Here is a 14,276-nt window from a genome sequence, read left to right on the forward strand (position 1 = left end):
AGGGGTGTATGTAGTACTCAGCCCCAGGCACTCTGCTATAGGATGCTGGTGTCCCAAGAATGTCTTAACTATTGCACCAAATGCTTGCCCCTGTGATATAGTTTAACTATGGTATTTCTTTGCTGATTTTTCTTTTGGTCTGGATGATCTTTCTACTGATGGAAACGGTGTTTATGTCCCTCACTATTGTTGTGTTGGGGCTTATCTCTCCCTTTATATCTGATGTTTGCTTTATGAAATTTGGCACTGTAGCCTTGCAAAAACACTTAAAGTCATCTTTTTGATGAATTGATCCTTTGATCATTATATAATGATTTTCTTTGTCTCTTTACAGTTTTTGTCTTAAAGTCATATTGTCTGATGAGTACAGTTATTCCTGCTCATTTCTGGTTCCATTTGCAGGGGATATCTTTTTCCATCCTTTCACTTTCAGCCGGTGTCTTTCTTTATTGGGGATTTAAGTTTCTTGTAGGCAGTATATCACTGAACTTTTTTTGTATTTTTTTTTTAAGATTTCATCTATTTATTTGAGAGACAGTTACAGTCAGAGAGAGGGAGAGACAAAGAGAAAGATCTTCCATCTGTTGGTTCACTCTCCAAATGGCTGAAATGACCAGAGCTCGGCCGATATGAAGCCAGGTGCCTGGAGCTTCTTTCGGGTCCAAGTGCTTGGGCCATCTTCTAATTTTCCAGGCCCTACCAGAGAGCTGGATCGGAAGAGAAGCAGCTGGGACACAAACTAGTGCCCCTGTGGGATGCTGGTGCTGAAGGCAGAGGCGTAGCCTACTGTGCCACAGTACTGGCCCTTGGACTTTTTTTTTTTAACCCATTCAGCCATATGTATCTTTTATTTAGAGAAGTTAGTTCATTTAAATTTATTTTTTGTTAAGTTATGAATTAGTCCTTTTTTAAAAATTTCTTTTTATTTTGAATATTCTTTGTTTTTTTTTCTAGTATTTTTAAACTTTTATACAGTTTTTATGGTGATAATTATCTTTCTTTTGCTTTTCTCTGTAGCACTTCCTTAAGCATTTTTTGTAAGGCAATCTGGTGGTGATGAAGTCTGTTTTTCTCATCTTAGTAAATATTTCTTGTTCATTTGTGAAAGAGCTTTTCCAAGTATAGTGTTCTTAATTGACAGTTGTTTTTTTTCTTCAGAACTTGTAATATATCACTTTCCCTCTTGGCTTGTAAGGTTTCTTTTGAGGAATCTGCTGTTGGTCTCGTGGGAACTCCTTTAAGTGTGACTTGAAGCTGTTCTCTTGCAGATTGTAGAATTCTCTCTCCATAGTATATATATTTTTTCTTTTCTTTTCTTTTCTTTTTTTTTTTTTTTGACAGGCAGAGTAGACAGTGAGAGAGACAGAGAGAAAGGTCTTCCTTTGCCGTTGGTTCACCCTCCAATGGCCACCGTGGCCGGCGCACTGTGCTGATCCGATGGCAGGAGCCAGGTACTTATCCTGGTCTCCCATGGGGTGCAGGGCCCAAGCACTTGGGCCATCCTCCACTGCCTTCCCGGGCCACAGCAGAGAGCTGGCCTGGAAGAGGGGCAACTGGGACAGAATCCGGCGCCCCGACCAGGACTAGAACCCGGTGTGCTGGCGCCGCTAGGTGGAGGATTAGCCTATTGAGCCGTGGTGCCTTTGATGAATCAAAGTTACTACCTTTAAATAATAGTAATAGTCTGATATATTAGTGTTTTCCTCTGTGGTTATTTATTGGAATTCTGTAAAATATCTTTGCTTATCCCAGGGTCTTGAAGATATTCTGCTTATCTGTATTAACTTTTTTAAAAAATTAATATTTAAAAATTTTTTTGAAATTTATTTTTTAAGGAATACAAATTTCATAGGTACAACTTTAGGAATATTGTTACTCTTCTCACCATATCAGCCCTCCCACCCACACTTCCAACCCATCTCTTCCTTCTTCTCTCCTTGCCAGTACCATTCTCCATTAAGATTGATTTTCAATTAACTTTGTACACAGAAGACCAACTCTATGTTAAGTAGATTTCAACAATTTGTGTGTGCACTTGTGCGTGCACACACACACACACAAACCTGGGAAACTGGTTTTACAATTAATTCTCAATACAACTCATTGAGGACAAAGGTCCTGCATGGGGAGTTAGTGCACAGTGACTCCTGTTGTTAATTTAACAATTAACACTCTGATGTATGACGTTAGTGACCACCCAAGGCTCTTGAAATGAGCTGTCTGGGCTATGGAAGCCTTTTGAGTCCACAAACTCCGTCAGTATTTGGACAAGGCCATAAGCAAAGTGGAAGTTCTGTCCTTCCTTTAGATAAAAGTACATCCTTCTTTGATGGCGACTTATTTTCACTGGGATCTCTCTCACAGAGATCCTTCATGTAGAACATTTTTTGCCACAGTGTCTTGGCTTTCCATGCTTGAAATGCTCTCATGGGCTTTTCAGCCAGACCAGGAAGACTTAAGGGCTGATTCTGAGGTCAGAGTGTTATTTAAAGCGATTGTCATTCTATGAGTCTGTTGTGTGGACTGCTTCCCATGTTGGACATCCTCTCCTTTTTAATTCTATTACCAGGCACTTGATCCTGCCTATATGTTCACTTTAACAGTTAATATGATCACTTCAACAATTAAGATGGCATTTTTACCACCAAGTTTAATGGGATTTGGAGTCCCTTGACAAATTTTTAACTGTATCCTTAGAAGTAAGTCTGTAGGAATGTATGCAGAACTATATATATTAATAGTTAAAAACATCCTCCTCCCTCCCTTATTCCCACTCTTATGTTTTACTGATATCTATTTTCAATTGACTTTATATACGTAAGATTAACTCTATGTTAAATAAAGAGTTCAAATAGGATGCAGAAAACAATCCAAAGCCAGGAGCCAGGTGCTTCCTCCTGGTCTCCCATGCGGGTGCAGGGGCCCAAGCACTTGGGCCATCCTCCGCTGCCTACTGGGCCACAGCAGAGAGCTGGACTGGAAGAGGAGTAACTGGGACTAGGACCTGGCGCCCATATGGATGATGGCACTGCAGGCGGAAGATTAACCAAGTGAGCCACGGTGCTGCCCCCCCCACCAGGGTTTTTATAGTCCCCAGGCAAACAAGTATTATGTCGTCTGCATTCCTTCTTTCCCCTGGCCCTGCTGGACCAAGGATGGCCCACCTTATTGATTGCCCCCACCTGGTCCTGGCAGACCAAGGACTGCCCGGTGTCAGGTTTCAGCACAGAGAAGCATCCTGGGCCTAGCCAGTTCCTTTGTCTTGTGAGAAGCCTGTCATGGCGTGGCTCTGGCCTCTCACAATATGGGATGCAGACGCCGCAAGCAGAGAACTAACTTACTGTGCCACAGCACAGGCCCCCATTTATTTTCAATTGAAAAGTTGATAGAAAACTGTCTAGCTTGTACTTTCTGGAAATAGCATTCTTCCATGTCAATTCTAAATTATCTTCATACCTCAAAAGGCTCATGGAAAATCAAACTAAAAGATAAATTTATTTTGGTGCAAACAATTCTTGAAATCTGTGCTTGCAAGGGTTCTTCAGAATCTTCATGGAAATTGCACAGATTTCATACATACTACTTTACTAATTTTTGATGTAGGAGTTTATACAAGAAATAGAAACTTCCGGCTGTATAAGTCATCAAAACTAGGAAAGCATGTGGCTTTGGAGATTGCTGAAGATAACAAATTCTTTCCTAAACAATCAAAAACGATTCCTGAAGAAAACCAGTATTTCCTCTCTTCTTTGGTATGCAATGTCAGGTATGTAGGCAAAAATTAAACTGTTGTATACTCCTGATTGATTATTCAGTCATGAATGCTATTGCATATTGCTAAAAAGTGAATTGTGTAAATTCATCCTATCTCAAGAAAATGACTCTCCATTCTTAAAATACTCTTTTCTGAGATTTTTAGCCACTTAGTTTCCTCTCTGTATCTTTTTTTTTTTTTTTTTTTGACAGGCAGAGTGGACAGTGAGAGAGAGAGACAGAGAGAAAGGTCTTCCTTTGCCGTTGGCTCACCCTCTAATGGCCACTGTGGCCGAGGCATTATGACCGGCGCACCGCGCTGATCGATGGCAGGAGCCAGGTGCTTCTCCTGGTCTCCTATGGGGTGCAGGGCCCAAGCACTTGGGCCATCCTCCACTGCACTCCCTGGACACCGCAGAGAGCTGGCCTGGAAGAGGGGCAACCGGGACAGAATCCGGCACCCCGACCGGGACTAGAACCCGGTGTGCTGGCGCCGCAAGGCAGAGGATTAGCCTAGTGAGCCGTGGCGCCAGCTCCTCTTTGCATCTTTTAAATGATTATATCACGTATTTTTCAGTTTTTCTAAAATGAATATCACTTTTATAAAGAATGAAAACAACTACCTGAGCTGGACCGGAAGAGAATCAGCTGAGACATGAACCTGGCCCATGTGGGATGCTGGTGCTGCAGGTGGAGGCTTAGTCTGCTACGCCACAGCGCTGGCCCCACTTCCTTTATTTTTTAAAGTGGACATAATACCACCTATTTTCAGAATTTTTAGTAGAATTAAATATGTTAAAACCGTTCACATAAAATACTTAAAACAGTGCCCAGCACATGTTAGCATCTCGGGAGATGTCAGTTGGCACTAGTGGTGGATCTGAGAGTCTAGGAGTTGTATCAAAATTGTGTATCTCCTGCTGTGTTCCAATATCGATCCTACAGACAATGGAGGGCTCTTCCGTCGAATAGGATTACCTCAGGGCCCACGCTGTGGTACAGCTGGTAAAGTTGCTGACTACAGTGCTGGCATCCCATATGGGTGCCAGTTCAAGTCCCAGCTGCTCCACTAAAGATCCAGCTCCCTGTTCATGTGCCTGGGAAAGCAGGGAATGATGGCCCAAGTCCTTGGGCCCTGCACCCACATGGAAGACCTGGATGAAGCTCCTGTCTCCTGGCTTCAGCCGGGTCCACCCCTGGCTGTTGTGGCTCCTTGGGGAATATACCAACAGATGGAAGACCTCTCTCTCTCTGTCTCTACCTCTCTGTCTTTCAAATAAATAAAAATAAATCTTTAAAAAAATGTAGGATTACAGGAGCCGGAGCTGTGGCATAGCGGGTAAAGCTGCCACCTGCAGTGCTGGCATCTCATATGGGCACTGGTTCAAATCTCGGCTGCTCCACTTCCAATCCAGCTGTCTGCCATGGCCTGGGAAAGCAGCAGAAGTTGGCCCAAGTGCTTGGGCACCTGCACCTGTTGGTAGACCTGGAAGAAACTTCTGGCTCCTGGCTTCAGATCGGCTCAGCTCCAGCTGTTGCAGCCAATTGGGAAGTGAACCAGCAGATGGAAGACCTCTTTCTCTGTCTCTCTGCCTCTCCTCCTCTCCCTGTGTAATTGACTTTCAAATAAATAAATAAATCTTTTTTAAAAAAATAAAAATTATCTTACTTTTCTTTTGTGTGTCTAAGTATATACCAGATATTTTTATTTCAAGGAGCCAAGGCTAAATTTTTTGATTACAAATGTGCCTTTTCTTTGAGTAAATTTTAATCAGTTTTTCCCTTTAATCTTTTTTTCTTCATATTTTGCTCTTATTCACGGTTTTTTCTTTTTTATTCACGGGTTTATAACAAATTTAAAAGGCTCCATGTGTTTGGGGAATAGTACGGTAGTTCATTCCCCAAATGCCCACAACATGCAGGGTTGGGCCAGGCTGAAGTTGGGAGCCAGGAACTCAGTCTGGGTTTCTCATGTGGGTGGCAGGGACCTAAATAGTTGAACCATCACTGTTGCCTCCCAGGTGCAGGTTAGCAGGAAGCTGGAATCAGAAGCAGGGCTGAGATTCAACCCAGGCTCCTGGATTTGTGATGCAAATGTCGTAAGTGGCATCTTAACTCTCAGGCCAGACTTCCCCCTGAGAAAACTGCTGAACAGTGATCATCCTACTCTTTTAAACTGACAAATTTCTTATTGTTTTAACTGACAAATCATACTTTTTTTTAGATGAATAGAATTGGTGTTTTTGTGGAGAAATGTGGCTTAGTTACGGATCTATTTGGAATTTAGTTTTCTTTCTATATATCCCTGCTTGTTTAATTCTAATATAATTTTTAATTATTTTCTTCAGATTCTCAGATACTTTACGAATTCTAACATGTGACACACCTCAGAATAAAAGAAAGCGAATGAAGCACTTTAATAGTACCAGCCCTTCAGGTAATTTTAAAAGTAATTTTCTATCAGAATTTAATGATTAAAAACTCACTTTGCCTTAAAAGGTCATACAACTTAAGTATTCATCTCTGCTGATTACTGGAGATTACTTTGAGGTTGCTATTCAAAGTGAAAAATCGTTTTAAAGATTATTATTAAAGTATTTACTAGTTTTCATTGTATGGAATTTTTCAAAACAGTATAAGGTGATTAGATTTTTTGATAAACACATGAAAATAAAGTAAAAATTCTCTTTACGCTTTTGTCCGCAGTCCAAGAGGGGGACCCTGCAGTAGTTTGCTACTTGGTCCTGCAGAGCTCCCCCTGTATTTTCAGTACAGGGAGATCTTCCTCATGCTTGTAGTGACTGCACAGTTTTTGTAGAACGGCCCTATCAGGATTTACCCATTCTCGTCCTGAAGAAGTGCGGATTTTTCTCTTAAGATTCCTTACATAAACCCTCCAGTAAATATTTTTATTAATATGTTTCAGTATATTGCTTTATTATAAGTAGGGAAAAACAAAAATAATTAAAGGTACAACAAAATTGGATTGGTGACATACCAATATTCTGTAGCCATTAAATTTAAATTTATAAAGCCTATATAATATGTAAAATACCCATTTATGATAAGATACAAAAGGCACTAAAATTTCATATGATATGACCACAAGTTAGTGTAACTTTTTTGGTAGATTTAACAGTTTATTTTGGTTTTGGTCATTGAAAACAACCCATTCAACCATGTGCCACCTGCTTGGTGCAGTAGGAGTCAGGTCGTTGCTTGAAACTCTGATAGCCCACGTTGGAATGCCGGGTTTGGGTTCCTGCTACTCCACTCCTGATCCTGCTTCCTGCCAGTAAGCGTCCTCAGAGGCAGCCAGTACCGGCTCCAGTACTTGAGTCCCAGCTGGGAAACCCAGGTGGAGTTCTGGGCTCCTGCCTTCAGCCGGGCTCAGACCTGAGGCACCCGGGGAGTGAACCAGGGAATAGAGGATCTCTCTGTCTCAGTGCCTTTCAAATAAAGTGGAAATAAATAAAAATCCTTAAGAGTGGTATGCAAAAAGTCTGCAAAATAATCTGTACTTTAAACATGTTTAAATGGTTATCTGAAATTCTGGCTTGTTCAGTAGCTTTGTTATTACGTCACAGCAGCCAATGATCGTTTGCTTCAGTTGGAATATGCCTCCTAAATCCAGCTTCATTGCAGATTCCAGCTTCCCTGTAACTTATGTCATTTGCCCTAGAAAACTTTTCTTTAGGGTTAAAATGGCTGTGTGAAGGGCATCTTCAAGTTTTCTTGAAAAGATATAATGGCAGAGCCGGCGCTGTGGCTCAGCTGGTTAATGCCCTGGCCAGGAGCACAGGCATCCCATATGGGTGCCGGTTCGAGTCCCGGCTGCTCCTTTTCTGATCCAGCTCTCTGCTATGGCCTGGGAAAGCAGAAGAAGATGGCCCAAGTCCTTGGATCCCTGCACCCTTGTGGGAGACTCGAAGGAAGCTCCTGGCTCCTGGCTTCGGATCGGCCCAGCTCCAGCCGTTGTGGCCAACTGGGGGAGTGAACCAGTGGATGGAAGACCTCTCTCTCTCTGCCTCTCCTCTCTGTGTAATTCTGATTTTCAAATAAACAAACAAATCTTTAAAAAAAAAAAAAAAAAAAGGCCGGTGCCACGGCTCACTAAGCTAATCCTCCGCCTGCGGCGCCAGTACCCCAGGTTCTAGTCCCGGTTGGGGCACCAGGTTCTGTCCGGGTTGCTCCTCTTCCAATCCAGCTCTCTGCTGTGGCCCGGGAGTACAGTGGAGGATGGCCCAGGTGCTTGGGCCCTGCACCCGCAAGGGAGACCAGGAGGAAGCACCCCGCTTCGGCTTCAGATCAGCGCAGCGCGCTGGCCGTAGCAGCCATTAGGGGGGTGAACCAACGGAAGAAAGACCTTTCTCTCTGTTTCTCTGTCTCTCACTAACTCTGCCTGTCTCAAAAAAAAAAAAAAAAAGATGTAATGGAAGTCTGAAAGTTTTCCCATGCGCTTGGTTCTTTCCCATTGTTGTGGCTTTCTAGGCAAAGTAAGCTCCAGATGGTTCTGACTAGAATAAATATGGCTGCCTTTCATTCCAACCAAAATTAAGAAACTCCAGATAGACAGTACCTGACTGTGACTAAGTCTTGCATCCCAGAGCTCCTGTACCATTTGAGTTGTGGGAGTGGTTTCTTGGAAGACAAGAACATCTCCTCTTGCTAATGCCACAGCATTTGCAGCTTTTTAGAATTTTATCAATTTTTATTTATTTGAAAGATTTTCCATCCATTGGTTCACTCCCCAAATGCTTGCGGCAGTTTGGGGTGGGCAGGCTGAAGTGAGAAGCCTGGAACTCCATCTGGGTCTCCCACGTGGTTGGTAGGGACTCTGATTCCTTGACCATCATCTGCTGCTCTCTGGTCTGAGCATTAGCAGGACGCTGGAATCAGGAGTGTGGCGAGGACTTGAATGCAAGCGTTGTATGGGAGGTGAGCATCCCAGGCAGCACTTAACTGGTGCACCAAATGCCCATATGGTTTGCACCTCTAGTTCGCACTGAAGGAGCTCCTGCACCTACTGCAGCCAGAGCACATTCAGTGTGGACAAGTTGACCTGCCAGGCCGAAGGTGGCCAGTGAAGAGCTGCAGCCTGCTCCTCACATCCCTACACGTGGGAACTGCCTGGGTGACATTTTCTTACACATTTGTTTCCTCTGGTTGTTTAACATGTATTTCTTGACATTGATCTGGAACTCACTTCTCTCATTTTTACATTAATATATTTTCTTTATTTTTTTAAAGATTTATTTGAAAGGCAGAGTTAGAGAGGCAAAAACAGGGAGAGGGCCTTCAATTAGAGAGAGAGAGAGAGAATGAGAGAGAATGAGTCTTTAATCTGCTGGTTCATTGCCCAGATGTCGCAATGGCTGGAGCTGTGCCGATCGAAGCCAGGAACTTCTTCCAGTCTCTCACAAGGGTATAGGGGCCCAATGATTTGGACCATCCTTCTACTGCTTTTCTAAGCCATAGCAGAGAGCTGGATCAGAAGTGGAGCAGCCAGGACTTGAACCAGTGCCCTTATAGGAAGCTGGCACTGCAGGCTGCGGCTTTACCACTATGCCACAGTGCCAGCCCCCACATTAATATATTTTCTAAAATCTCTCCACTTATTTTCATAAGGGAAATATAGACTTCATTTTAAGAAAACTATTTGTCTTCAAAACTTAAATAGGGGGGCCATTGCTGTGGCATAGTGGGTAAAGCTGCCACCTATAGAGCTGGCATCCCTTATGGGTGCCGGCTCGAGTCTTGGCTGCTCCACTTCCGATCCAGCTCTCTGCTATGGCCTAGGAAAGCAGTGGAAGATGGCTCCAGTCCTTGGGCCTCTGAACCCACGTGGGAGATCAAGAAGATCCTGGCTCCTGGCTTTAGATCGGCCCAGCTCGTCATTGTGGCCACTTGGGGAGTGAACAAGTGGATGGAAGACCCCTCTGTGTCTCTGCCTCTCTGTAACTCTGCCTTTCAAGTAAAATACATCTTAAAAAAAAATAAAAAAACTTAAATAGAATTTTATATAATTTTGTTTATTTAAAAGGCAGAGCAACAGAGAGGTGGGTGGTGGGTGGGATGAGGGAGAGACATAATGATCTTGTTTTCATTGGTTCACCCGCACAAATGGCTACAACAGTCAAGTCTGGGGCAGGCTAAAGCCAGGGGCTAGGACATCCTGGTGTCCCAAATAGGTGCTTAGGCCATATTCTGCATAGGCATGTTAGCAGGAAGCTGGATTGGAGGCAAAGCAGCCCAGACTCACATCAGCACTCTGATACAGGATTCCAGTGTTGACAGTAGCAGCTTAGCCCACTGAGCTACAACATTAACCCCTCCATGAAGTTTTAAATGCATCATTCTACATTACAATAGAGTTTTAGGTACAAATATAATTGAACTGTTAGTGCCCCCTAAAGACCACAGGGAACACACCCATAGCAAGCAAGTTGAGTCAGTTAGTCCTGGAAACAGTGGGAGGCTGCTTTGTAGGAAGGCTGGGCTTGTTCTGAGTTGGGTGTTGTCAGGGGCAGTTCTGGGTAGCTCTGTAGCCGTTATCTAGAATGCAGGCGGGCTAGAGGGAAACTGAAGCTATGGTGGTACGGCCACAGCAGTTGGCCAGAGTAGGGGGCCAGTTGGTGATTTTTGTGGTTTGCAAAATGCTCATGTTCTGACTGTTCAGACATGATTACAGAGTGCTCTCGTTTTAGTCGTGAGTCCTCATGACCACAGAGTGGCCTTATCAATGTTATCTACTTCCCTGTAGGATAAAAGAACCTATGAGCTAACTGCAAATTGCCAAACCACCCCCCCGCCCAAAAAAACACCCACCCAAACTGGAAGGGTTGCAAAACCCGTAACTGTTCTAAACAGCAACTTAAAATTTAAGTTCTCAACTTTCAGATGTTACAATTTTTAAATAATTCTTCTCTGTTGCAGTAGGAACCATCGAAGGTTTTCAGTGTTCACCCTACCCTGAAGTCGATCAGTTTGTTCTTTCCTTGGTGACTAAAAATGACATTAAAGGAGGTACAACTCATCTTATTTTTTATTAACTGTTATATGATAGAGTCATGATATCTTTAGAAACATTCTTTATTTTAGGAATTAGGCGTTGGAGCTACTTTTTCCCAGAACAGTTGTTGGTTTATGATATTTTCAAATATCGCTGGTGTGAGAACATTGGAAGAGCCCACAAGAGTAATAACATCATGTAAGTAATCTTGTTTATTAATGCTGAGATGTATTCTGAATGTTTATAACTTTTTTTTAAAGATTGTTTTTAAATTTATTTGAGAGGCAGAGTTAGAGAGATGGAGAGTCAGAGGTCTTCCATCCACTGGTTCACTCCCCAAAAGGCTGCAATGGCAGGAACAGAGGTGATGAGGAGCCTGGAGCCAGAAGCTTCTTCTGAGTCTCGTACGTAGAAGCAGGGGTCCACTGCTTTCCCAGGCCATAAGCAGGGAGCTGGATCGGAAGAGAAGTAGCCAGGACACAACTGGTGCCCATTTGGGATGCTGATGCTGCAGGTGGAAGCTTAGCCTACTAAGCCACAGCACTGGCCCCATGTTTACAACTTTGAAATAAAGCTGACAATATAAAAATGTAACAAGTTAAACTAATTAGATTATTACATTTGTTGGGGTTTATAATATTCAGAGATCTTATTACATTGCTTCTAACATATGGCAGCTTTATTTGTCCTTTGATAAAATGGCATAGTCTATAATCTTGAAGACTGAAGTAGATTGACTAAAAAGCAAGCAGCAGGCAGGGAGTGGATGTGATGAAAAGGGTGTTCTAGATACCTGTGGAAGTGATTGAAACTGGGCCGATTATGGCAAGACGACAACTCCTCAGTGCTACAGAGCTGGAGGTTAAGGCTGTGTTAACTGCATATAGATAAATCACACATTACTGAGCTACTGGATGCTTGTTAGAAATGCCAGGCCCTGTTTTAGGTAATTTTTTAAAATGCTCCTGGCAAAACAAGAGGAAGTAAAAAGATGAAGTAAAACTAGAAATATAATTTAAAATAATAAAGGGATATAGTCAGAAGGGGGATAAAACAGAAATCTAGTTACAACATGGGAAATGTTATTTCATATTTAATGTCAAAGCTGATACTCTTACATAGCACATGTGCTAGAAGGGGGAGATGATCCAAGTGTGTGTTGGAAAATGTGTGGCATGATTCAGTGCTATGGTTGATATTCTTAAATTAAAAACAATCTTGAAAAGCTCTATTCTTGGGCCACTGTTGTGGCCTCGCACAGTAAGCTGCAGCTTGCAGTGCTGCTGTTCCATGCCAGAGCACCAGTTCAAGTCCTGGCTGCTCTCCTGTCCGTCTAAAGCGCCTGGGAAAGCAGCAGATGGCCCAAGAGCTTGGGTCTGTCACCCGTGAGGGAGATCTGGGTGGAGTTCTAGGCTCCTGGCTTTGGCAGTTTGTAGCCACACTGGGAAAGAGCCAGTGTGGATAGAAATCTCTGTTGCTTCCATGTGTGTTTCCCTCTCTCCCTCCCTCTCTTTAAAAATAAATAAATCTTAGAATTATATGCTCAATACACCAAGCTGTCACCAAAAAAGATCCCCACAGTCCTATAACCCAGTGAAAACTAGTTAGCACTGATGCATCTTTCTAGTCTTCTGTGCGTGGACATTTACAAAAAAAATAAGATTATATCCAATTATTTTTAGCTGTGAAATATTACATGTAATAGTATGTATATGTGTAAGTAATATGCGCCTCTTAAAGACCAATGCTCAAATTCCATTTTGTGCAATTTGATGGACACAGGGAGAGAGCTATCTTTTGGGGAGATCTTCTGTCAGTGTGTGCGTTTTCCTCCTGAAGTCCATTTTGTGTGATATTTTAGGCAACTGGTTTTGTTTGTTGTGTATCTTCTTTCCTTTTTACTTTTTAGTTGAAGATTTAGTCATGTTTCTTTTAGACAGCATTGAGTTGGATTTAATTTTCTATACAGCTTAGGTATTAATACTTTTCTTTTTTTAAACAAAGGATTCTGGTTGATCTGAAAAATGAAGTTTGGTATCAAAAATGTCATGATCCTATATGTAAAGCAGAAAACTTCAAAACTGACTGTGAGTTATTAATTTTTACATTTACCATAAAGTAAAAGTTAATGTTTATATAAAAATAGTTTTACTATCTTTCCGATTCAGGTTTGCCATTACCTGCTGAAGTGTGTCTTTTGTTTCTTTTCAAAGAGGTAAGTGCAGTTTTGTATCATTGTCATTACTAAGTCTTGGTATTATAGTATAAATGAACCAGGAGCAGTGTCACTAAGCTTTTTTTTTGACAGGCAGAGTTAGGGAGAGAGAGAAAGGTCTTTCTTCTGTTGGTTCACCCCCCAAACGGCTGCCATGGCCGGCACGCTGCGCCGCGCCAAAGCCAGGTGCTTCCTCCCAGTCTCCCATGCGGGTGCAGGGGCTCAAGCACCTGGGCCATCCTCTACTGCCTTCCCAGGCCACAGCAGAGAGCTGGAAGAGGAGCAGCCAGGACTAGAACCCAGGGTGCCAGCGCCACAGGCAGAGGATTAGCCTAGTGAGCCGTGGCACCGGCCTCCACTAAGCTTTTTAAGTACAATGTTTGTAACACATTGTTTTCACTTGAAGATCCATCTTGGTGATTTTCCTACCTCAGTATATATTTAATGACACATACCTCACTCTTTACTGCATAAGATTTAGTACACTTTAACCAGTCCTAGACATTAAAGAGGTTTCTGGTTGTATAAACCAAAATACCCTTCTTTCTTTCTGGCACAGTGCTTGCAGCAGACATATCAGAGTGCCCAGTTCTTGTCTGCCTCCTCTGCTTCCTGCAGCCCACATGGGAGACCTGGATTGCATTCCAGGTTCTTGGCCTAGCTCTAGCTGTTATGGTTATTTGGGGGAGTGAACTAGTGGATGTGGGATCTTTGTGGCTCTGCCTTTCAAATAAAAAAATTACATATACCCTTTGCTGCCATTTTTTCCCCCAAAGATTTATTTGAAAGTCAGAGTTACACAGAGAGAGGTCTTCCATCTGCTGGTTCACTCCCCAACTGGCTACAACAGCCAGAACTGTGCCAATACGAAGCCAGGAGCTTCTTCTGGGTCTCCCACGAGGGTGCAGGGGCCCAAGCACTTGGGCCATCTTCCACTGCTTTCCCAGGCCACAGCAGAGAGCTGGATCTCAAACTGGTGTCCATAGGGGATACTGGCACTGCAGGTAGCAGCTTCACCCACTATGCCAGCAGTTTTAATCGTGGTTTGACAATCTAATAATACCACCAAAATTTCTTTCAAAGATCTATAATTTAAAATCTTCCTCATAATATTACAACATTTTTATCTGGGCTCATATTTTTAAACCAGTAAGTATACATAATACTCTGTGGGGCCTTTCCTTTTTAAGATGTATTTGAGAGACTGAAGTCTTCCATCCACTCCCCAAATTCTCCCACGTGGTGCAGGGCCCAGCTGGGACTTGAACCAGTGCCCCTACAGGATGCTGGTGCCCC

At 42.9% G+C, this 14,276-nt stretch overlaps 1 protein-coding gene across 11 annotated transcripts in view; it reads left to right on the forward strand.

The window, feature by feature from the left end:
- Positions 1 to 14,276, forward strand: part of LOC149127789 (DNA-directed primase/polymerase protein-like) — a 36,295-nt gene that overhangs the window by 21,136 nt on the left and 883 nt on the right. For 2 of the 11 annotated variants that reach the window (XM_089325588.1, XM_089325592.1), the window contains 6 exons: positions 3,604 to 3,766; positions 6,102 to 6,190; positions 10,690 to 10,779; positions 10,855 to 10,963; positions 12,770 to 12,852; positions 12,934 to 12,980. In XM_089325588.1, the coding sequence (XP_089181714.1) occupies positions 3,604 to 3,766; positions 6,102 to 6,190; positions 10,690 to 10,779; positions 10,855 to 10,963; positions 12,770 to 12,852; positions 12,934 to 12,980 (581 nt within the window). Of the gene's footprint in view, positions 1 to 3,603; positions 3,767 to 6,101; positions 6,191 to 10,689; positions 10,780 to 10,854; positions 10,964 to 12,769; positions 12,854 to 12,933; positions 12,981 to 14,276 lie in introns of those variants that run through there. The other 9 variants (XM_089325589.1, XM_089325591.1, XM_089325593.1 and 6 more) reach the window with 9 other exon arrangements.

This window comes from Oryctolagus cuniculus, chromosome 2 (genome assembly GCF_051225735.1).
Source record: "Oryctolagus cuniculus isolate XC-2025 breed Fujian yellow rabbit chromosome 2, ASM5122573v1, whole genome shotgun sequence".
Lineage (NCBI taxonomy): Eukaryota > Metazoa > Chordata > Mammalia > Lagomorpha > Leporidae > Oryctolagus > Oryctolagus cuniculus.